Raw genomic sequence first — 23,936 nt, 5'->3', positions numbered from 1 at the left:
GAAGTGCCACGTGGATGGGTAACCGGTTGAAAGGGTAAGGTGACCTGCAAGGTGTGATATGGGAAGAAGGGGGGCAAAGGTTGGATTAATGAGGAATAATGAAAAGGTAGGATTAATATGGGAGAACGGACAAAAGATTGGATTATTCCTGTTAAATTTTCCTAAAAATAATAAGGTTGATTGAACATACCAATTATAATTAGTTTGGAGAAAGTAAGAGTAAATGTAAAAATCAGTAACTTTTTTTTGGATCAACGATCAATATTACCTCACTAAGTGGGATTTACTATTAGTTTTGAAAGAGTACGTAATATATTAATCTAAACTCTTATACTCCGTAGGTCTTAAAAAATTCAAAAATAATGTAAACTTTTTCTTCGGAAATAGAATTAGGCGAATTAACTACTTATTACTTTGTTAAAAAGAGGATGGCAATAAACACATTATATGACCATCCGTATTAACCACAAAATGATACTAGGATTGAATTAAGAATATATAGTTGAAAGAAATTACATGTAAAATTAAGTCATATAGACGACAACTCGAATAGACGTTTCACATTTAGAAAGTGATTAAGAAATAGCTAGACCCCATCAAAAGAAATTCGTACTCCTAACATATTGCATGCATGTTTCCATTGTCATACTACGATACTTTCTTGTTTTAGTTAATGAACTGTTGAAGTGGTGAACCCCAATATAAGGTCCATTTCTATCATTGTTTAGTACACCTCTAAATTTATTTTGAGATTATCTATTTTATTAGCCCACTCCAAAAAGTGCGAGAGAATAGTTACAATTGGATTTGTCAATATCGTCATCATTTCTTCTCTTTCCTTCTTTTCCTAAGAACTTTAGATTTTTGACAAGAACTTTAGATTTGTACATTTGCTTGACAAATAAGAAGAATAATTTGGATGTGGTCTTGACACTCATTCTCTTGACATTACTCTATTTAAGACAACTCTCGAGAACCTCTAAACAACTTGTAGTTATTTTATTAATCTGTAATGGATAGATTAATAATTGAAGGACTTTAGAATTTATTATTGTACTGCTAAGAGTTTTCATGGTCAAATTTTTTATTTTTTCGAGATTCCTCCCATAATCCTTGTGGTTTTGTCTCGCTTCTTCTTTTCTTCGTTGTTAGTATCTTTTAGTACTAACTCACCTTCTCAAATCCCATAAAGTTACCCTTGATAAAATTGATTTAAGTGTTTGATTTGCTTCAATTCTCTTATTATTAATCTTGTAACAATAACAGACTGTACATGAGTATGTAAGTTATTCTATTGTATTATGGTTTATTTTCTTTAGAGATTGTGTATCAAAGTTTAAATAGTTGTAAATGAGCGGTCCTAAGCGAATCTTTAAGCCTTTTTCAATTTAACTAGGTTTTGGGACCGAGTGATGCACTAAGTTACTACGTGAATAACATTTATATTCATATAGATCAAATCCTTTTTATATTTCAATTTTACATTCTTTTCTTTCGATCTAATAACATAGACACCACTTTTTCAATTTTAATGTTACGTTTTGACTTTTGCACTATTCACTTAATACCTAAACTTGATTTATTAACCAACATATATTGTAATAGTAAAATGTTAATGTATGATACAAAGTATTTTTATAATAATATTATTATCTTTTCTTTTTATAATTTTAATAATCGAGAATTAAGAGTAATATGACATACAAGGCTTTTCAATTTCATGTCCAATCAACACAATTAAGTCCTTCGAATTTTAACAAAGGAATTGAAAAATTGCCTAGAATAATCCCATTTTTGGCTCATCCGCCCAAAATAATCCCATCTTACGATTATTTTTGAATAATCCGTCTTTTGATATCAATCCGCTCAAAATGGTCCCAGGTGACTGGTAACCTATTAAATAGGTTTTTTTTTGGGTTTTAAAGTACATGTGTCACCACATGATTCATCTAAAATTAAAAAAAAATGAATTAAAAAAAAAGAAACCGCCAGCCCGGCCAGCCATTCCCTAGCCCCAGCTCAACCCTTGAAGCCGTCGTTAACCGGAGGGGCGAAAAACGTTACCGGGGACGGGGAGTGGGTCTGAAATCTAGACGGGGGAAGAGGAGGCAGGTCGAAATCGGGGCGGGGAAGGGGACGGAGGCCGGAATCAGGACCAAGAAGGGGAAGGGGAAGGGGACTGGGATCGGGACGGGAAAGGGGAGAACTGGCCGGAATTGCGACGAGAAAGGGGATAAGTGGCTGGAATTGCGATGGGAAAGGGGATAAGTGTTCGGCGCGGCGTTCCAGCGCTGGTAGGCAGGCAAGGGGTCGGGCGGGGATCGGAGATGATGTTATGGCTCGCCGGCGGTGCTTTAGACGTTGCTTGGGTTTCGTGAGGGAGAGAGGCGGATTGGTGGTTCAGGGGAGGGGTTCATGAGCGTTGCCAGCGCTGGCTCTGACGCTGGGGTTAGGGGTCTGGGTGGCTGAAGCCACGGGGCAAGGAAGGCTTGGGCTGGTGGTGGTTTTTTAAATAATTAATTTTATTTATTTTTTCTTTTTAAATAATTAACTTTTTTAAAAAAATTATTCATGTCAAATAACTTGTTATGATTAGTTGGAACCATTTTAAGCGGATTAGATATAAAAGTCGAATTATTTAAAAATAACCTAAAGGAGGAATTATTTTTAACGGACCCTTGCATGCAATTTTTTCTTTTAACAAAAGCCCTTCGAATTTTAGCGGCACTTTCTTACAGTAATTCTGTGTAAAATGCTGAAATTGTGTTCTAATGGCGTCCAATTCCGGACCCATTTCTCTCTCCACCTCAAACGCTTGTTTCTATACTCAACATCTACTGCAACTGAAAAATCTCCCTCTTCTATGATGGATTTCATGGTTAAATCTCTGGGTTTTTCAAGGGAAGAAGCAGCTATTTCCTGGAGTAAGGTGAGTAACTCAAACGTATTAAATCCACTCAAAACCCTCATTTAGTTGTTGATTTCTTGAAACAACGAGGATTTAGCAATACCCAGATGAAAAGACTTGTATTTTCTTTGCCAAATTTGCTGAAATGTAGTGTTGATAGAACCCTAATTCCCAAATTTAAAGCTTTAGAAGAATTGGGTATTTTTGGTTCTGATTTAGCTGATATTGTTGCTTCAAATTCTTCTATTTTAAGAAGGGATTTTACCAATCGGATTATACCCATGATTAGTTATGTGAAATCAATTGTGGGTGATGACAAAAAATTCTTCAAACTTTTGAAGAGGTCATACTGGTTGATGACTGTTGATATTGCTGCAGGATTACAGCCTAATATAGAGCTGTTTAAAAAGTATGGTTTCACTAATGAAAGAATATTGTATCTTTTAGTTCAATATACTGAGATTTTTGGGCATGATCCTAAAAGGTTTAAAGGGATTTTAAAGAGGGTCCATGAGGAGTTTGGGATCCCTCCCAAGTTGTCCCAGTTTTCTGATGTTGTTGTGTTGCTAGCTTCGTTGAGTGAGAAAACCCTGGAAACTAAGTATGGGATTTTTACGAACTTTGGATGGACTGATTCTGATATTAAGGTTATGATGAGGAAGAACAACCGCGGTGTTTGATGTTGTCGGAGAAAACAATTCGTGTGCGGTTGAATTTTTTCATGAACGAGTTGGGATGCCAACCAGAGTACTTAGCAAATCGTTCTTATGTGATATCATATAGTATGACAGATAGGGTTTTGCCCCGCTATACTATATTAAAGGTCTTGGAAGAGAGGAAACTTATCAATGTTAAAGTGGAAATGGTGACGGCTGTATGCAGCTGTGAGTCTTTATTCTTAAACAAGTTTGTGCTACCCTACAAAAATGAGTTACCTGAGCTCTGTACAACTTATATTTGTTGGGTAAAAAGGACTTCTACTACTTAGATGAGGGAATTTTGACTGATCAACTGACCTGCTTTAAGAGCTGTCATCATTTGTTTAGGGGGTGAAGATACAAAGAAGGAATGTTGCTCTATTCTTCCTAGTTACGAGTAGAACAGAAAAATGAAAAATTCTGTTTGATTTTCATTTTTCAAGCTAGGGTGGCTAATATAAGAAGCTTCATCAAAATAATATTCATGCCAGAAAGGTGTGGTAGCGCTGGCTATCATTAAGAATTGAAGACACTTTTAGCAAATGGTATATGACTATATGAGGTGGAGTGAACCTCCATTCTGGTTAGTGGTAGTGTTGCAATCTGTCAGCTGGTGGTGATTAGAGGAACATTTTTGAACACTTTTGTGATCTGTAAATTTTTACTCTTATGTTACTGTGTATCAGAGTGGCTGTTTAAGAAATTACTTGATTCAACTTCTCTCTAAAGTTATACAAAAGCATTGTCATATTGATTGAGGATTGAGAACCTAACCAATTATTAGTTAGGATTCTCCTGAAGAAGACTAGGGGTCAGGTACCCTAGATTCTTCTCTGCCGATTTTTGATATTATAACATGATCTATCTTGTATTTCTTCAGGGCCAGCTGAAAATTTTTATTATTTTTGCTGAAACTTGTTACAGGGAATGTTGTGAGATATAATACAACATACTTTGTGTTTGATTCTATGAAGAGAAGATTGAGGAATAGTAAACTGTAAACCCCAAACTCATTTCCACCATGGTTTATTATGATATGGTGCTATTTTTGGTGTTTACATTATCATTCAAATCATTCAATGATCTCTTTCTCTCTCTCTCTCGTCGGAATTTGATAACATTCCTCTACCATGCAATTCCAGTTTATTTACTAGAACTATATTGTTTCTTTGATGCATTTCATGGAGATACTGTTGGAAAGGGTCTGAGAAATTCAAAGTAAAGATGTAAGAGGCATTCTTTCACATCTTGTCTACTGACTATGAAGATGCTGTGTACATAACTTGATTCCTCAATTTGATGAAATTAAACTGTTGAGAGAATGCAAAATTTGCTGTTTTTTAGTACTTTGTTGCTCATTGGTATTCCCTGAGATAGTCGGCACTCTTTGATAATTGTTATAACTGTTACCGGACAACTATAATACGGTTGTAAGCCAGCCATTGCTTATTTAAGTGAAGCTATCCATAGGGAAGTTAGTTCCAACTTGTGCTGTGAATGCCGTGAGAGAATTTGTTACTTGGATCAGTGTTTTTTCTTTCTTAGTTCCTTTATTATGTACTTAGCCTGTTGTTTAATTTTTGTTTTGTTAAATTGACAGTTTGTGTGCTGCTTACTGCTGGAATTATGTTTCTGACAGTGGAGATTCTACATGGTCGCTGTCCTTCAGGTAACGGAGCTTGATAGTTGCTTGTAAAATTTGCTTTTGACTTGAAAAGTTGAGATGATAGTTATGTTTACGGTTGCGTACTTTCTTTGCTCTTTGAACAGTAATTATCCTTGATCAATATTGTTGACTTACTAATTTGTTATTAGCAGCTAATACGAAGTATAATTTATACTCCCTTCATCTCATTTTGCTTGCCTCATTTGACTGTTTTTTTAGGTCAAATGGGGCAAGTAAATTGAGGCGGAGGGAGTACTAAATACTTGCATATGCTGTAGTTCATAGTTTGTAAATTCTGGAACTTGTCTCGTAGCTGATTATTGGGATCTAGGCAGTGTTTGAATACCAAAAATAATACCAAAAACAGCCCATTTAGTAGGAGGTTATAAAGGGCGTTATGGATTATGAATTAATTTGTAAGTTTGCAATGAAACTATCATGCAAATGACCATGATAATGTAAGTATGTTTCCTCGTCCCCAAACATGTGTTTATATTTTCATAAATATCTATTACCACCCAATACCACTCCCTTAACTGGTGATGTATGGTAATGAATTATGAAAGAAGAGATACTTTGGGGTGATCTAACATTCCATGGGCATTGGCAAAGAAGTTTCCTTTCAAATGTATTTACAAATTTATTTCCATAACCACCTACTTACCAAACAGGTACATATATTTTTGGTATGTAATAGGGCCATTAGGCTATAATCATGAGTCTCAGGACGTGTCTTTTGGCTAAAACGTACTGTGTTAATCATCTGATTTCCTCTAATATGATCATTTTACTGTCAGTTCTCCCTATTTTTGTTTCTATATCTAGAACTGGGGGCAATTGGTAACATTTTTGTCTTCTGTGGCCTGAACAAAATCAAATTAAACCAGAATTTATAGTCACTTTACACTTAAAACTCTGATTAAATTTAGACAAGTGATTGGTGACAAGAAGATTCTTTTAAGACAACCTGGATTTCTTCGCTAGTCTATTTATCAGTTATAGTATTGGGTCGTGAGTGATTCACTCCCAAGCAACACATCAATATCCTTCATAAAGAAGTTGTTTAAGAATCTACTTGACTTAGATCAAAATTTTCCTGCTAAGCACTTTATCTTTCCTTACATTGGGTGCTTTTGAGGCATATGAGGTTCTGCTTTGACTGTTTTTTGCGTGTTCTAAAATAGTGATTTAGGCTTCATTCTTTTTACTTGAAAAGACCTTAACTTAGTGACTGACCTTTACTGAAGCTTATCTGAAGTGATACACATTATTTCAATTGTAAACTGAATGTGATAGCCTTTATCTGAATTCATTGCCCCAAATTTGACTTATTTTTCTCGGAAACTTATACTTCTAAGGTTAAAAGAACGAAGCCTTAGTACTAGTAAAATGCTTTTTATTATAAGTTGGTTTTAAAAAAATATATTGAATGCCACAAAGGTATAGATATCACCGTATTTTATTTTTGCTGATGGTATTAGAAATATTTTGCTCAACATGGGCTGTGAGTACTTCTTCCCTGCAATAAAACAAATTCCAAATCTTCGTGCTCAAGTGCCTTAAACGTAGTAGCATAATCCATATCTTAGGGAGACTATGCTTTCCTAGCAAGACATGTGTATTTGGTATGTAGATGTTACTGATTTTGTGGGAGGAACTTTGGGTTCTTAACTGCTGATGTTTGGATTCTATTTGCCAAATGTTGTGAAATTGTTAGGGTTGTGAAAATGTTCAGTCTGGCAATGAAACAAACCCTGAAGATTCGTGGTTGAGTGCCTCAAACATAGTGGCCATAATGCGTGGGGAGATTCTATGGTTTTGAGCAATTAGGTTTTATCTTGTGAGACATGCATATGCCTTGTGTGGATGAATACTAGGCTAAGGAACTATGGATTCTGAATTTTGGATTCTAAGTGCCAAATGTTATTATACAAGTATTAATAAAGCTTGTTGGTCCATTATAAAGTAAACTTGCAATTAGTTTGGTGTTATTTGAGATGAAATAAATATTCCATGAAGAGTTGGCCTTTGAACTCGTTAATCAGTTTTTTGATGTGAAGAGATTGCTACTTCCCAAAATATGAATTTGCAGCCTTGAAAGGGAAGCAGCTGGTTACAGCTATCCCCGGTGTCATGTCATTTATCTGCAAAAGGCTTCAATATGTATTACTGTACTTGCTAGCCTGAAAAATTAGAGTTATTCTCACCTCTTCAGCATATATTTTATTGCATATTTTGGAATTACAGTAGCTAGCCACACTGACTTATGAGAATACCTTTCTCTTCTAGTCTATACTTTATTTCACCACTATGCCTATTTAAATATTTGTTATTTATTAATGTGTAAATTATGGCTTCAGCAAAGAGAAGACCATCGTTGTGGACTTGATTACAGATATACGGAGGAGGTAGAACTAGTCTTATCTTCCAGGTAATCTCCACACCCTGTTCTACGATATTATTTAGCTAAACTGCTAGTGTTAGTGTTACCAGCCTAAAATTTTCTTTCTGATGTATAACGGTTACATGTGTAGCCTTTTCTTCTAGTGCAAGACCTTTGTACTCTCTGTGCCAAAACTTATATGTTCTTCAGATGGAATATCGCTGCAGTCAGTGCATAGTGAGAGCTGTTTAGAGCTGTTTGATGGATTTTTTTTTTCTACCATAGCATTAAATAAGAGAAGTTGGTCAAGCTGCTGAACAGTGGCGGCATCCTTGTCACCACGACCACTGCAGTTGACCACAACCTTGGTGCCATGAGGCAGAGTAGGGCACAATTTCTCCAGAACAGCTATTGCATGCGAGGATTCCAGGGCTGGGAAAATTCCTTCAAACCTGCACAACCTCTTGTATGCTGCAAGAAAAACGACCACATTTTATTCTGGTTAGAGGATCTACCCTCTTAGACTCCATTTCCTTAGAAAAGGCCAATTGGGACCATTATACTTTTTAGTGCACATGCAGTATTCCCTCTGTCTTATCCAAAGCCTGTCGAATAAATTTGAAATTAATTTTAGAGAAAAGATTTTGTTGAAGCAATAAAATTGAGTGAAAGGGATTACTCCATCCACTAAAGTAAAGGCAGTTGGTTGTCTGAAAGTTACAGAACCCATTAAAGGAAAGAAAAGTACATAGATGTCCAAAGCAAGAGAGGAACAAGGAGATCCACGTCCTCTCTTCCATTATTGAAAGCATTCTAACAAGGATATGGTCCCTCCCTCCCCATTATGCTTTGAGGTGTTGCTTACCATGTAGGGCCTCTTCATCTTCGACTGCATGGAACTCCGCTCGTCCGTTGTCCTTCAGGTAGCTGAGCTCTGGTCCAACACCTGGACATTCTAACCTGCAAGTTCATGTAAATCGTAATTCAGTTATATTAAAGCTTTGTACTCCATTTAGTCTGTCCAGTCTACGTGGATGTCACGATTATTTAGTAGATCATGAGATTATTTGTAAATTTGTCAAGGTTTATGGAATATTCCCCCTATTAGTGCTGTCTAGTCTATTTAAAAAGTAATGATGCTGACATTTGAACCTCCTTAATGCTGCCAATATAATATAATGATCGCAAACTTGTTTTCTTCCATATTCTGTCATTCGGGTACAATACATGTTGGATCAAGGATCAGTCATTGTTAATCATTCTTTTTCCGACAGTTTAAATCGATTCACATTAAATGTATTAGTGCATGTATACTCACCCAACACCAATTGAATACGGACCGACAATTTGACCATCATCGTCTTGTAACAAGTAGCTCATAGCTCCATGATAAACACCAACTTCTCCTTTAGACAAGGTAGCCGAGTGCCATCCACTTTCTAATCCATATCCAGCACCCTCTACTCCAACCAATCTAACCCCTTCGTCTTCTATGAATTCATGGAACAAACCCATTGCATTCGATCCACCTCCTACACACGCCACCAGAACGTCAGGTTTCCCACCCCATTTCTCCATCGCTTGTTTCCTCACTTCCTTCCCTATGACTGATTGGAACTCCCGGACCATCGTTGGGCATGGGTGGGGCCCGATGACCGACCCAGGCAAGTGATAGCTGGTCTCCAAGTTTGCCACCCATTCCCGTACTGCTTCTGAACTTGCGTCTTTGTAGTTCCCGTCTACCGATTTGACCTTCATTTAACATGGAGTATTAATTATTTTATTTAAGGACTTGGTTTCAATAATAATTTGTATCAGAAAATGCTATAGGGCCAGAAGACAACATAAAATGTGTCTTCAAAACATGTGGTTAATGATGTGACGGGTAAAAATAATTTGATTTATATACTAAAGAATTTGCTGTTGTTTGTTTGTACAAAAATTGAATAAATATGATGCGATACTAGTCACATGCTATCCTGATTAATTACTTTGTAATAATATACTCGTCCAAGTACTACAATTAGTTTTATATATATATATATATATATATATATATATATATATATATATATATATATATATATATATATATATATATATATATATATATATATTTACTTAAAAAAAAAAAAAAAATCCAACAATGTCCATACGTATCTCGGTGTTAGTGTTGCCAACGTTATAACCTGAAAACCATTCGAGGTAAAAACTTTGCTTTTTTTCATTTATGACTTTGTGAGTCATACGAGTCTTGACTCTTGAGTGCATGACATCACGTACACTAGTCTTGTTGACATCATAAAAGCTACTTTATTGCTACAATTATTAGTGTAAAGTAAGGTCCACTTCTAATTTATCTAATTCCTCTGTTTCATGTTTTTTACAACTATTTGATATAAAGTGTGAGTAGAAGATATTTAATCGTTGCAAATAATAAATTGTAATGACCCTGTTTGGTAATTAGCTAGTAGCTGATTGATATAACTGGTTGTATTAGCTGATTTGACTAGTTGGTTATATTAGCTGGTTTGACTAGCTGGTTGTAAATAGTTGATTGTGTAAAAGTGTTTGGTAAATAGCTATTAATTGTTAGCTATTTTGGTGTATTTAATAGCCAAAAAGCTAATTGTTCAATAAGCTAATTTCAAAAGGCTCTTATAATGAGTTTTTTGAGCCCAAAAAGCTCTTTTAATAAGCTAATTACCAAACATCCAAATTAGTTTTTTTAATTGGTCAAACCTCTAATAAGGTACAATAAGCTAAAAACTTTTCAAAAAGCTCTTTCCGTTCAAAATACTCTCTTTTCTTTTATGGTTAATGAGTTTTTATCATGTTTGCTGATATACAATTTCAATCAATAATTTCCTTAATTTCATTAAAGAAAAAAAAAAGTCAAATTAAAGTATGTGAAATTTACCAGTAGAAGAAAGAACGGAGTAAGTAATATGTTTTGAATATCAAGATTTGAAGATGATGATCTCTAATCCTATGAGATAGTGCGTGTAAGTAATATGGATATGAAATATACGTAGTACTAAAGAGCATGCTTAATTAGACTTAACAAAGTTATTGAGATAGTGTTTACCTGTGCCCCTAGAAGCTTCATGAGGCGTACGTTAGATGGTTGCCTCTTTATATCCAATCTACCCATGATAATGGTACAAGAGAGACCGAGCTTGGCGCACACGGCAGCAGTGGCCACACCATGCTGCCCGGCGCCTGTAGCCGTCACAATGCTCATACGCCTCATACGTTTAGCGAGCATGGCTTGCGCAAGGGCGTTGTTGATCTTGTGAGCACCTCCGTGGTTGAGATCCTCCCTCTTTAAGTATATTTCCGGCCCACGCCCGTCTTTGTCCTTGTAGTGTTCCGATAACCTTTGTGCGTGGTATAAGGGTGTTTCACGTCCTACATAGTCCCTTAGTGCCGTCCCTAGCTCTTCCTGAAATGATAAAAATAGAAGGCACTCATGATTAGTATTACCGCCAAATTCACGGAAAAATAGAATAGGTCACACTTAAACAAAAATTGGTAACAATTTACTACATATACATACTCAAACTCGATCGATCGATAAGTATCAATTAGTCCATGAGACCATGACCTTTACTATAAGTTGTTTGGTATATATATGCGTAGTATATTTAAATTAGAATGCAAAAACTAATAATATTATCACTCGTATTTTTGCATTGAACAGTTGATGTTATAATGGTAAGGATTATACCTTCCAACCTTCACGTTGAGGGTTCAATCCCCACTAGAAACACTTTGAGGATAGGGATCCCTTATCCTTCCTCCCTCACTTTCAAAGTGTCTAACCCGTAAATACCGGACTAAAAAAATTAATAATAATAAAAAAATGAAACATCTACATGTGTGTCTACAAGTACGGCCAAGTGTACGCAAGGTATGTATGATATAATGGTTCGTTAGTAATTATCCGCACACACCAACCATATCATTTATTCAATTAATATAACAACTAACCTGGAACTCGGCATCATTAAGGGCCTTGTAGAATTCATCTTCAAGGTCATTCAAGCATGTCACTAAAAGTTCAGGCACATATTTCCCACCAAATTTCCCAAATTTTCCATTACTACTTTTGGTAGTGCTTGTACTACTAGTGTGGTTCATAGATAATGAACAATTAAGTGACTTAAAAGGAGTAGCAAATTTAACCAATTTTCTTCCCTTTTCTTCATTGTTACACAATTTATTTTTGGACAAAAGAATAGAAGACTGAAGACTACAAACTTTGCTCATTTTAGAAAACAAAAAAAGAAATTTGAGACAAAGTTTTTATTTATTTATTTAATTATTATTTTTTTTTGTTTTTTTCTCTCTTCAAACTAAATTGATCAACTATATTGTTGAATGAGAGGTTTTTGGTTACATACATGTAGAACGTGGGCAAGCTTTATTTATAGTACTAAAAAGATACCTTTGGCAAGTTGGTTGCAACAACAACCAGTACATATGCACATGTAAAATATTCTACGTAACATAATTCATTCCTAGGATCAATTGGCTAGATTAAGAGTCTCGCTCTCATTGGTAGGGTACGGTGCAGCCATGTGGGGGATCTATAAGGCCACTCAATATTAATTCGACCTATTTTTTGCACTATAGGAAAAGTCATGGTCAAGTTTTAAACTCATCATCCTATAAGTCCAATTGTTCATATGTACGCGCGTTCTTATCCAATGTTTTACTCCCTCCGTCCCATACTTGACACAATTTTCATTTCCGTTCATTCCAAAATACTTGATACGTTACTAAATATGGAATGGAACCACTAATAAAAAAAATATTTTCTTATTCTCTCTTTGGGACCACAAACCCCAAAACCCAAGTAAATCCTACATTTTCTCTCTTCTCATTACCCCCACCTCCTCCACTTTTTGTTTTCTTATAATATTAAAATACAAAAGAGAATCTTTTATACTATAATAAACAAATGTTTTAAATAGACCCACTTATAGTTTTCTTAAACAACATGTCCACCACAACATTCTAAGTATTATGGGACAGAGAAAATAGCTGTTATACTCGTACGGGTGACCATGAGTCGAGTCGCCAAGGTAAAGTTTAGGTTGGACTTTTGTTATACCACTTAATAGCTTGTGGAAATGGTTTATGGATAAGACTCAAAAGTGGATATCTCAGACAATTATGAGCAGACTTGATTGCAATAAAAGAGAAGCTTTATTAGATTAGGACTTCAAATTTTTACATGTTAAATTTGATTTTTATAGGTTAGTAAGAACTTGTTGTTAGATTGAGAAAAACAATTACTCTATCTGTTCCTTTTTGTTTGCACCATATAACTCATAAATCTCTCACGTAAAGTAGGCCCATAGTGCAAATAAAAGGGACAAATATAATAGTATATAAAAATCAGTAGTAAGTCAAAATTATCACTCCTTTTGTCCTATTTTTTACTTGTCCAATTTCAAGTTTCAACAAAAAAGTTAATAGTTTGTACAAAAAAAGTCATTGCAAAGTCAATCCTTTTTGCTCGTGGAATACAGGCAAAATTACCTTTTATTTTATCTATTACATCATAGTATATATTTTGTTATGGCGTTTAGAGAGGCACAAGGGTGGGTGATATTATTACGGATATAGTAAGATTGAAATTCTACAGTTGTCAACCATCAATGGGTGAAAGTGATTAAGTACTACATCAAGCCAACTAGAGATAAAATTGTCCTTGCTTAGCTTTATCATCTTGTGAAAAAACGTGTTGATGTATAATACTTCCTCCGTCTCTTAATTAAGAGCTTGTATTTTTTTTTTGGGATTAGAGCCCAAAATTAAGAGCCTATTTCTATTTTAAGGTTGTACCTTTTAATAATATTTCCCACTTTTTGATGAGTAGTGATCCCTTTTTTGTACTAATGGTGACTTTTTTCATTAATTCCCAACACTTTATCTCTCCCTCTCTTCAATAATTTCCAACCACTTTTTTTTTTCCTCTATTTCTGTCTAACCCCATATGCCCACATGTACTCCCAATCAACCTTTTGGTTCTCGTGAAAAAACCCAAATAAGCTCTTAATTAAGGGACGGAGGGAATACTATTTAGTGGTCTATTTGGTAATAGGTTATAAATAGTGGTAAAGAGAAATGATATTTGTATAATGTGCCGGTCCCCACCGTTCATTGTTACGTTGTATCGAAAATCTGCGCTATATTAAGGTCGGTTATATATACTACCTCCGTTACAATTAGTTGCAACTTTCAACCCGGCACGAATTTTAAAACAAAATTTCATAATGGTTAAAGCACCGAGCCCACCACCAACAGCACCGTATCCCAATAGCAGCCACCCCAAAACCACCCACCTTACACCCTGAAACCACCCCATCTCAACCCAAACCACCTTGAAATCACCCCATCTCAACCCGAACCACCCTGAAACCACCCTATCTATACCCAAACCACCTTGAAACCACCCACACACACCCGAACAATCGTAAAACCACTCCCTCTCCACCTGAACGACCACAAAACCACCTCCTCTCAGCCCAAACCACTTTAAAACTACCCCCTCTCAACTTAAACCTCCTTGAAACTACACCCTCTCAGCCAAAACCAACCAAGAACAACCACCGTGACTCACCCCCAAAACCACCCACACTCACCTAATTGAATCACCCCAAAACTACCCCCACTCACCCTCACCTAGAGATTACAATGGATCGGATTCGGAACGGTTGGAGCTTCACCCGCATCCATCCATCATTCAGATCGCTCCATCCACATCCATCCATCACTCGCTTCACCAATCATTCATATCCGTCCATCCATCATCTGTGGATGGAACGGTTGGATCGGGTGACTAATGGATGAACATAAAATTTAATTTATGGTTATTTCTATCATAAGTTATTATTATTTTATAAATAAAAAGGAAGCACTACCTACATATTCTTTGTAAAAATTAACTTGCAACAAATAAAGTATATTTATTGCATATTTCAATTTTATTGAATTAAAATTCTTAGATTAAAAATCTTTATATATGTTAAACGGGTAGGTGGATGGTTAGCGGGTGAAAAATTCATCATCCACATCCAATTCGATCCATCATCCACTTCATCCGTCACCCGTTTTTCATCCATTTATTTTGAGTTTTCGTCCATTTATTTAAAGAGGGTGAATTGAATTAGTGGATATCCATCTAATATTGTCATTCCTAACCACCCTCACTCAACCTAATCCACCCATAAATTGCCTCGAGCCACACCAAACTAGCCTACCCACCCATCAATCCATCAAATCTAAATAATTGTTTTTTAGGTTTATTTAAAAAAAAACAAGAGATAGAGATAGAGAGAGAGAGAGAGAGAGAGAGAGAGAGAGAGAGAGAGAGAGAGAGAGAGAGAGAGAGAGAGAGAGAGAGAGGAACAACGGAGGAGGAGGCGACGATGACTGACAGTGGTGATGAGCATCGACGGTGTTGAAGATGGTGAGGAGATGCAGCAATGGCGACAACGACGGTAAAGGTGGTGGTCTGATTGTTTCATGGGAGATGATAATGGAAGCTGAATGATTTTTTTTAAAAAAAGAGAAGTTGAATGATTTTTTATGAATGTTGATTTAATTGTGGGTGATAATATTATGTTTAATAAGTTAGATTAGAAATTAATGAAATCTAATTTGGGTAACTAATTATGTTTATAAAATCATTAGTAAGGGTATTTTTGTACTTTCATTGAAAAAAAACTTACTAAAAAAGGAAAAAATGAAAAGTTGCAACTAAAATGTAGCAACCTGTTTTGACAAAAGTTGCACCTAATATGTAATGGAGGTAGTAATTCATTTGATTTTCATATAAAATCCATAAGCTACGTTCTAGTTAAGTTTGGTTGTGACTAGGGATGTCAAATGAGGCGAGTTGATTATCATGCATCTTGTTGAAGCTTGGCTTGGTAAGAAATTCCCGATTTTGAGCTCAAGTCGAGCTTAACCAAGATTTAAATTGCTAGTTCAAGCTTGGCTCATTTTAGTTTTTTTGTTGTTTGTGCTTTACTCATGAGTAGCTTATTTAAATTAAGGCTAGCGAAGTCATTTTAGGATATAAGCTTGACTCGAAAGTTAAGTATTGGCGCATAGCGCCTATATGCTTCAGAAACAAATAGGATGACATTTTTGTGAATAATGGGAATGTGAGAAAAAGCATTGGTAGAAAATGCACCAAGTGGAATGAATAGGTGACATGTGGAAGATATTTTGGGGGAAAATATTCAACGATGTAGTAAAATATTGGATGGCAAAAAGTACCACTACATGGTGAATAGTACTATTATAGTACTATTAAGACAATTTATCCTCTAATGGTATTATACATGCCTAATAGTACACAAAATGTATCATTGTACCATTAAAAGAGATAAACATCAAATAAAAAAATAGAAAAATAAAAACCCCAAATTGCCCTCCTATGTGCATGCGAAATAAATAGGCGCTATGTGCCTAGATGCACTCTGAATCGAGAATAGGTTCTTTTAAATCAATTGATACATTTTAGGATTTTTGGAAAAGTGAGGGAAAGTAAACATAGATAGTACTGCAGTTATGTTAATAACTTTAATCATCTATATCATATTTTCATTTATTTTTATTTTCCCAAGGTATACTAATGTCACTTTCAATTTATGACCCACCAAATTCATATAGTAAGTTCTTTTTTTTAAAAAAAATATTTTAAAATTTAAATAAATTACAAAATATAGTATAATATTGATAAGGGATCCACATACACTTTTTGTCAATGAGACTCAAAATTAGGTATCTAAACTTAGCAACTTTCTTTTGGAGTTGCTAAGTTTAGATACCAACTTATTGGTATCCTTTGCAAAAAATACTTTCTCTCTCTCATAAAAAAATTTCCCTCAAGTCTCACCATTGGAGATGGTCTAATAGTATTTAAAGTTATCCTTATATATACAAACAGTACAAGAAAACAGCTTAATTTCGACGGAAATATTCCGTCGGAAACATAGGAAAATCCGTCGGAATAAGGCCTTCTGATGGAATTCCGTCGGAACAGTTCTGTCGCAAAACAAATTGTAGGAAATTCGACATTTTCCGAGGGAAATTCCGTCGGAAGACATTATTCCGATGGAAATTTCGACTGAATTCTGTCTGTCGGACCTGAAATTGACTTTAAACGTAATTTCGTCGCAAAGTTCCGACGAACTGAATTCCGTTGAAAAGTAAATCTTCCGACGGAATTATTCCGTCGGAATGTTATATCTTCCGACGGAATTATTCCGTCGTAAGTAATATCATTCTGACGGAATAATTCCGTCGGAAGAAGAGAAATTCCGACGACAAATTCCGTCGGAACGGTCCTGTTAATATAGAAAATTAATTAATTTAATTTGGATTTACCACTTTTGGAAACCTATATCTTCTGCACCTATTTTAAGATAAATTTGAATTTCTGATTCAATTACAAAAATATTTTTATATATTTATATATAATAATAATGTATACATTGTGTGCAACTATACAACATAATCCTAATCTAAATATATGTACATAATATATACACAAATTCTAAGCCACATCCGGAGTACCCTGACCTGCATCGCCGCTACCCGGGTCGTTCGAGGGGTCTCTTCTCAAATGTGGAATGGTGGAACATGTGTCGTTGCTAGAGAATCGACGCAGTATCTCTTCGTACCTCTCTTGGTTTCTCCTTTCAATTTCGGCCAACTGAGTCGCCATCTCGACTGCCATTTTCACTCCGAAGAGCTTGCACCCTCTCCTCCACCCTCTGCTCCACCCTCTGTTCCACCTGATCCTGCATCTGGGAAAGAATGGAAGGCGTGTACTGCTGGGATGACTTGGAACCTTGACCCTTCTTGCCGTAATACAGCTCTGGACCTTGGCCAAGTCCCTTGACACGACCCTTCTTGTTGCGACCACCTACAGTCTCCCAATACAACTCATTTGGACTCTTCCGAATCCCTTGGGTGCTGGCTTCTTCAACTTTTTTCTGGTAGGCCTCCTGCAATATACACATATGAAATGGTGCACACAGATCTTAGTTAAATTAAGCTTTCTGAACCTATTGCCTATATGACCTATTCTTTGCCCATTTTCTACATTTTTGACCAAATGATCTATTTATTTCTCTAAACATGTCTATTATAGGTATTCTAAGGGGTACATGTCTTGTAATCACAAAAAACAACAAGTCCCTAAGGTTTGGGACGCATTTGGAGCCAAATTGAACCAAATATGGCCTATGTGATCGACCTATTTTTTGCCCATTTTATACATATTTGACCAAATGAACTATTTCTTTCTCTAAACATGTCTATTATAGGTATGAGGAGGTTTAAATGCCTTGAAATCACAAAAAAAAAAAAAAAAAAAAAAAAAAAAAAAAAAAAAAAACCAAGTCCCTAAGGTTTGGGATGCATTTGGAGCCAAATTGAACCAACTATGGCCAATATGACCTATTTTTTGCCCATTTTCTACATATTTGACCAAATGAACTATTTCTTTCTCTAAAAATGTCTATTATAGGTATGAGGAGGTGTACATGCCTTGAAATCACAAAAAAAAAAAAAAAAGTCCCTAAGCTTTGGGACGCATTTGGAGCCAAATTGATCCAACTATGGCGTATATGACCTATTCTTTGCCCATTTTCTACATTGTTGACCAAATGAACTATTTCTTTATCTAAAAATGTATATTATAGGTATTCTAAGGGGTACATGCCTTGAAATCACCAAAAAAAAACAAGTCCCTAAGGTTTGGGACTCATTTGGAGCCAAATTGAACCATATATAGCCTATGTGACCTATTTTTTTGCCCATTTTATACATATTTGACCAAATGAACTATTTTTTTCTCTAAAAATGTCTATTATAGGTATTAGGAGGTTTAAATGCCTTGAAATAACAAAAAAAAACAAGTCCCTAAGCTTTGGGACGCATTTGGAGCCAAATTGATCCAACTATGGCCTATATGACCTATTCTTTGCCCATTTTCTACATTGTTGACCAAAAGAAATATTTATTTCTCTAAAAATTTATATTATAGGTATTCTAAGGGGTAAATGCCTTGAAATAAACAAAAAAAACAAGTCCCTAAGGTTTGGTACGCATTTGGAGCCAAATTGAACCATATATGGCCTATGTGACCTATTTTTTGCCCATTTTATACATATTTGACCAAATGAACTATTTATTTATCTAAAAATGTCTATTATAGGTATTATAAGGGGTACATGCCTTTAAATCACCAAAAAATAAGTCCCTAAGCTTTGGGACGCATTTGGAGCCAAATTGATCCAACTATGGCGTATATGACCTATTCTTTGCCCATTTTCTACAATGTTGACTAAATGAACTATTTATTCCTCTAAACATGTATATTATAGGTATAATAAGGGGTAAATTCCTTGAAATCACCAGAAAAAACAAGTCCTTAAGGTTTGGGACGCATTTGGAGCCAAATTGAACCAAATATGGCATATGTGACCTATTCTTTGCCTATTTTCTACATTGTTGACCAAATGAACTATTTCTTTCTCTAAACATGTCTATTATAGGTATGAGAAGGTGTAAATGCCTTGAAATCACAAAAAAAAACAAGTCCCTAAGCTTTGGGACGCATTTGGAGCCAAATTGAACCAACTATGGCCAATATGACCTATTCTTTGCCCATTTTCTACATATTTGACCAAATGAACTATTTCTTTCTCTAAAAATGTCTATTATAGGTATTATAAGGTGTAAATGTCTTGTAATCACCAAAAAAAACAGGTTTGGAACAATTTGGAAAGTAATTCATGAAATCGGTCAGGACTAGTTGAAATCCAATGTGTTATTGAAGTTATTACCGCAATATGATGTGCTTTGGTGTTGGATGGTACTTTGCCTTTTCCAGGCACTTCCTTGAAGTGTGTCTTCAAGAACAGCTCATGAGCTGTTGGGAGCTGGCCTAAATTCTTCGTCGCCTTTGTTTATACATGCACAAAATGATAAACTTAAATTGTTAGCGCACCTTTAAATTATAAGACACAATTCTCTAAACACTTTACTTGCATATTCATCAAACCTACCATCCGTTTAACATGTTGTACAGCTGACATCAAACCCTGAAAGTGGGTAGCTTCAATCGCATTTTCCATTGAACCGCACCTCCTGTTCTTCTTGTTTTGGGCCGACCTCTTCTTGTAAGTTGAATCGGCGGCAACAATATCCATCATTTTTTTGTGGACGTCCTCAATGAGCCAGGCTGGCTTTGCGCCCCTCATCTTGTGCGTGACTGTGTAGAACATGTCACATAGCCGAGTAGCAAGCTTCTTTTCAAAAGTGTGCTTCACATCCTCGGCCAATTCAAGTGCCCATGTGAATTCTTTCTGCAAATGATAAAATTTAAAAGTCATATACTCAACTTTATCTCATACTTTTCATAAAACATGTATTCGTTAAGTTTAAAATAGCTTACGCAGAATAAGTTCCACCAGTGCTGCTTCGTTGCTTCATCCACCTCTCCGTAATTACTCCAAGGCGCTCGGTAGTACCCGATTAGCGTGTCGTAGACCGAATTCCTCCCCCCGTTGTCGTCGAACCTAAATTATAAGACAAAACCACAAAGTTAGATGATCATCAATAAAAAGTAATATAAGACTTGTTAGAGGTTAATTATTGATTAAGAATGTACGTACTAGAGCACAGAAGGGTCTAATACCGACAACTATGAACGCTGCTGTGTCTGTGCCTGTGATGGGCTGGAAGGGGGCTCCTCAATCGCACCCAAATTGTGTGCCTCCGCATCCGCCATGTCCTCATCGGAGGAGTCGACCACCATTGCCCATTTACCTCTGTCTTTACTGCTCGCCATGATCACCTGAAATAATTGTTAATAACATGGCAACATATTATAAGTTACAAGTGCAATACAGCATAATTAAATTTCAGCGTAAAAGTAATGATTTATTATAAAACCAAGTTAATTTTCAATTTTACAATAACAAGCAAATTCAACGAAGGAGAGTAACATATTCTCCTATTAATTAATGTCATCACTACTGTCACTACTGGAATCATCACCACTATCATCTAATAATACATCGATATCATCATCCTCGTCACTATCACTAGAGTTGATGCTGGATTCATCATCTTCATCGCTTGAAATAACAAAGCCATCGTCATCATCTTCATCATCATCATCTACGACATAGTCTGGGATATCATTCGGTGGGCAAAGCGTTGCATGTACTTGTGGGGATGGTGCCTGCAAAACCTAGTCCACCAGAGCATCAACCACTAATCTTGCCTGTGTTTTAAAAATTGTCCACCATTGTACTCGATCCCGTTTCAGGCTAGGGTATGATGCGTAGTACACTTGAGTCACTTTGTAAGATAAAACAAAGGGGTCGTACTTCGGGTATTTCTTAGTGTAATTCACTTCGACAAGCTTGTACTGTTCATGTATGTTCATGCCCCTACCACAATCCATCCAACTACACTTAAACAAATTAGTCTTGTACTCCTTTTCGGGACCAGTGTAGACCAGTTCAATAATGTCGTCTAAAATGCCGAAGTACTCTCCACCATCCTCACCCGATACACACACGCCATAATTCATCGTAGATTTTTGCTTGTCGTGGGCATGTGTATGGAAATTAAAGCCACCGACAAAAATCTGCTTCCAAGTTCGAACACGCTTGAAAGGGCGCATGCTCAACGCTCGCAGCACATCCGAATTTGGTTCCTCTTCAACAACCTATCAACGTGTTGAATACAACCATCACACTTTCGTAATTGAGTATATTGAATAGAAAGGAATAGAAAATCGTACTTATGTAACGGTTAGACAGTACAGTTTACATCACCTTGCGATGAAACCAATCAGAAAATTCAGCTTCGCATTTCTCCATTACTTCTTCTCTATGCAGATAAGGTCGAGTACTAAGAATGTAGTCCTCGAATTTCCTACGAGGCCAATAAAAATGTAAGTCAACATTGTAATGATTTTAGTTGTTAATAGCTTTGAACACGCTTCATTCCGAAACATACTACACCTTTCGTATTCATCGAGAATGTCGGTGTTTCGTAACACGAACAAATGAGCGCACTCGAGTTATTTGTCATCTAAGAACCGAGTTTTACCCTCATTTGACACACGACCACTATCCTCCTTGAACAACTTTGGTATTTCAGCGTCGTCCAATGTGGAGTCGACGTCGGGATTCACATTTCGACCAAGATCTCGTGTTTTAGTGTCAACTGCCGATTGAAAGTAATTGGAGCAGAAGTTTGTTATCTCTTTAGTGAGATAAGCATTGCACATGGACCCTTCAACTTGAGCCTTGTTCCTAATCTTTTGTTTCAAATGATTGAGGAACCTGCAATCATAGTTATGAAATTAAATGTATAAACACGACATGATATTGAATCTGATGTAAGAAATAGGATGTGCATGGGTCTTTGATTTACCTTTCAAACGGATACATCCATCTATACTGAACAGGACCACATAACTTCCCCTCGTATGGCAAATGAATAGGTAAATGCTCCATGGAGTTAAAGAGTGCAGGGGGGAAGATCTTCTCAAGTTTGCACAGGATCTCAGGTATGTTTTTCTCCAATCGCTCCATGTCACTAACTGATGTTGTATAGCAACACAAATCGCGAAAGAATTGGTTGATCTCTGTGATTGCATTCCAAATATAGAGAGGGAGCAATTCCCTCACAACAGTAGGCAACAACCTCTCCATGAACACGTAATAGTCATGGCTTTTCATTCTGTGTAGCTTACATGCTTGCATGTCAACGCATCTGCTCAAATTGGAGGCGTAACCATCAAGAAATCGCAGCTGTTTAACCCACTCACACAAAACTTTTCTCTAAGCCTTGTCAAGAGCGAATGAAGCCCTAGGCATGAACTCTTTTCTTCTAACATCCTCCTGAAGATGAAGTTGTGGACGTTTACAATATTTGGCAATGTCATTTCGAGTGGATGACGTGTCACACGTATGCTTTTTCACATCCATTACAGTGTGAATTAACTTATCAAAGAAGTTTTTTTCAATGTGTATGACATCTAGGTTGTGACGAATAAGTAGATGCTTCCAATATGGAAGCTCCCACATTATGCTTTGCTTGAACCACCCCTTCTTTTCTTTTTGAGGCGTTGAAGTGACTCGGGCCCATATGTAGCCTTCGGATGGTCTTTCACACATTCCCACAGCTCCTCTCCTGACATAATGTGTGGAGGTGCACCCTTTTCGACCTTGTTTTTGCATAATGCAATTCTACTTTTCCGAAAAGGGTGATCTGTCGAAAGGAACTGACGGTGGTAATCAAACCAAGAAACCTTACAACCATGTTCGAGCCGAAATGCTTTGCTTTTCTCCATGCAATATGGACAGGCTTTCTTACCAGACGTGGCCCAACCGGACAACATACCATAAGCCGGGAAGTCACTAACGGTCCATAGGATGGCTGCTCGAAGATTGAAATTCTTTTTCATCGAAATATCGTACTTATGCGCGCCAACTTCCCATAACTGTTTCAACTCCTCTACCAACGGTTGCATGTACATATTCAAGTTGCCCTTAGGGTTTTTAGGACCAGGAACGAGTAAGGAAAGGAACATAAATTGTCTTTTCATACACATTAAGGGAGGCAGTATAAGGGGTCAAAATGACAGGCCAGCAAGAATATTGTCCCCTAAACTTGCCATGAGGAGCAAAACCATCTGTACACAACCCAAGCCGAACATTACGAGGCTCGGAGGCAAACTCTGGAAAGCAACTATCGAGGTGTTTCCAAGCCTCACCATCACTAGGGTGTGCCATTGTGCCTTAAACTCGAGGATTTTTCGAATGCCATGTCATTTCCTCTGAAATGTTTTTGGTTGTAAAGAGCCTTTGCAACCTGGGTGTGATCGGGAAATAAAACAAAACGTTCAAAGGCACTAGGCTACCTCTGGACGTCTGCTTGTATCGGTCGCTGCCACACACCCTACAAGTAGACAGCTGAGCATCATCCTTCCAAAACAACATACATCCTTTCGGGCATGCGTGAATCCTTTTATGAGGCAGTTCCAAGCCCTTCACAATCTTCTTCACCTCATAGAATGTGTCGGCCATATGGTTGTTGTTAGGAATTGCTTCACTGAGCAAAGAAACTAACCCATCAACACATCTGTGGGGCAGATTATACTCGCACTTTAGACTAGTGATTCTAGCGACCATTTTTAACACAGACAACGAACTCCCTTCGTAT

General features: G+C 36.5%; 1 protein-coding gene and 1 long non-coding RNA gene across 2 annotated transcripts; one reads left to right on the top strand and one right to left on the bottom strand.

The window, feature by feature from the left end:
* Nucleotides 1-1,774: 1,774 nt before the first annotated feature.
* On the top strand, nt 1,775-7,763 carry LOC110687331. Its single transcript, XR_002504425.1, has 3 exons — nt 1,775-4,603; nt 5,207-5,275; nt 7,633-7,763. It is a non-coding gene; the product is annotated as an uncharacterized LOC110687331 (long non-coding RNA).
* On the bottom strand, nt 7,452-12,068 carry LOC110687330 (tryptophan synthase beta chain 1-like). Its single transcript, XM_021863965.1, has 5 exons — nt 11,649-12,068; nt 10,744-11,100; nt 8,974-9,407; nt 8,521-8,615; nt 7,452-8,126 (listed from the first exon to the last, which is right to left on the bottom strand). The coding sequence occupies exons 1-5, from the start codon at nt 11,925-11,927 to the stop codon at nt 7,816-7,818; spliced, it is 1,476 nt and encodes a 491-aa protein (XP_021719657.1). The 5' UTR covers nt 11,928-12,068; the 3' UTR covers nt 7,452-7,815.
* Between the last annotated feature and the right edge of the window lie 11,868 nt (nt 12,069-23,936).

Source organism: Chenopodium quinoa, unplaced genomic scaffold (assembly GCF_001683475.1).
Source record: "Chenopodium quinoa cultivar QQ74 unplaced genomic scaffold, ASM168347v1, whole genome shotgun sequence".
Lineage (NCBI taxonomy): Eukaryota > Viridiplantae > Streptophyta > Magnoliopsida > Caryophyllales > Amaranthaceae > Chenopodium > Chenopodium quinoa.
This window is presented reverse-complemented; position numbering and strand designations above follow the sequence as displayed.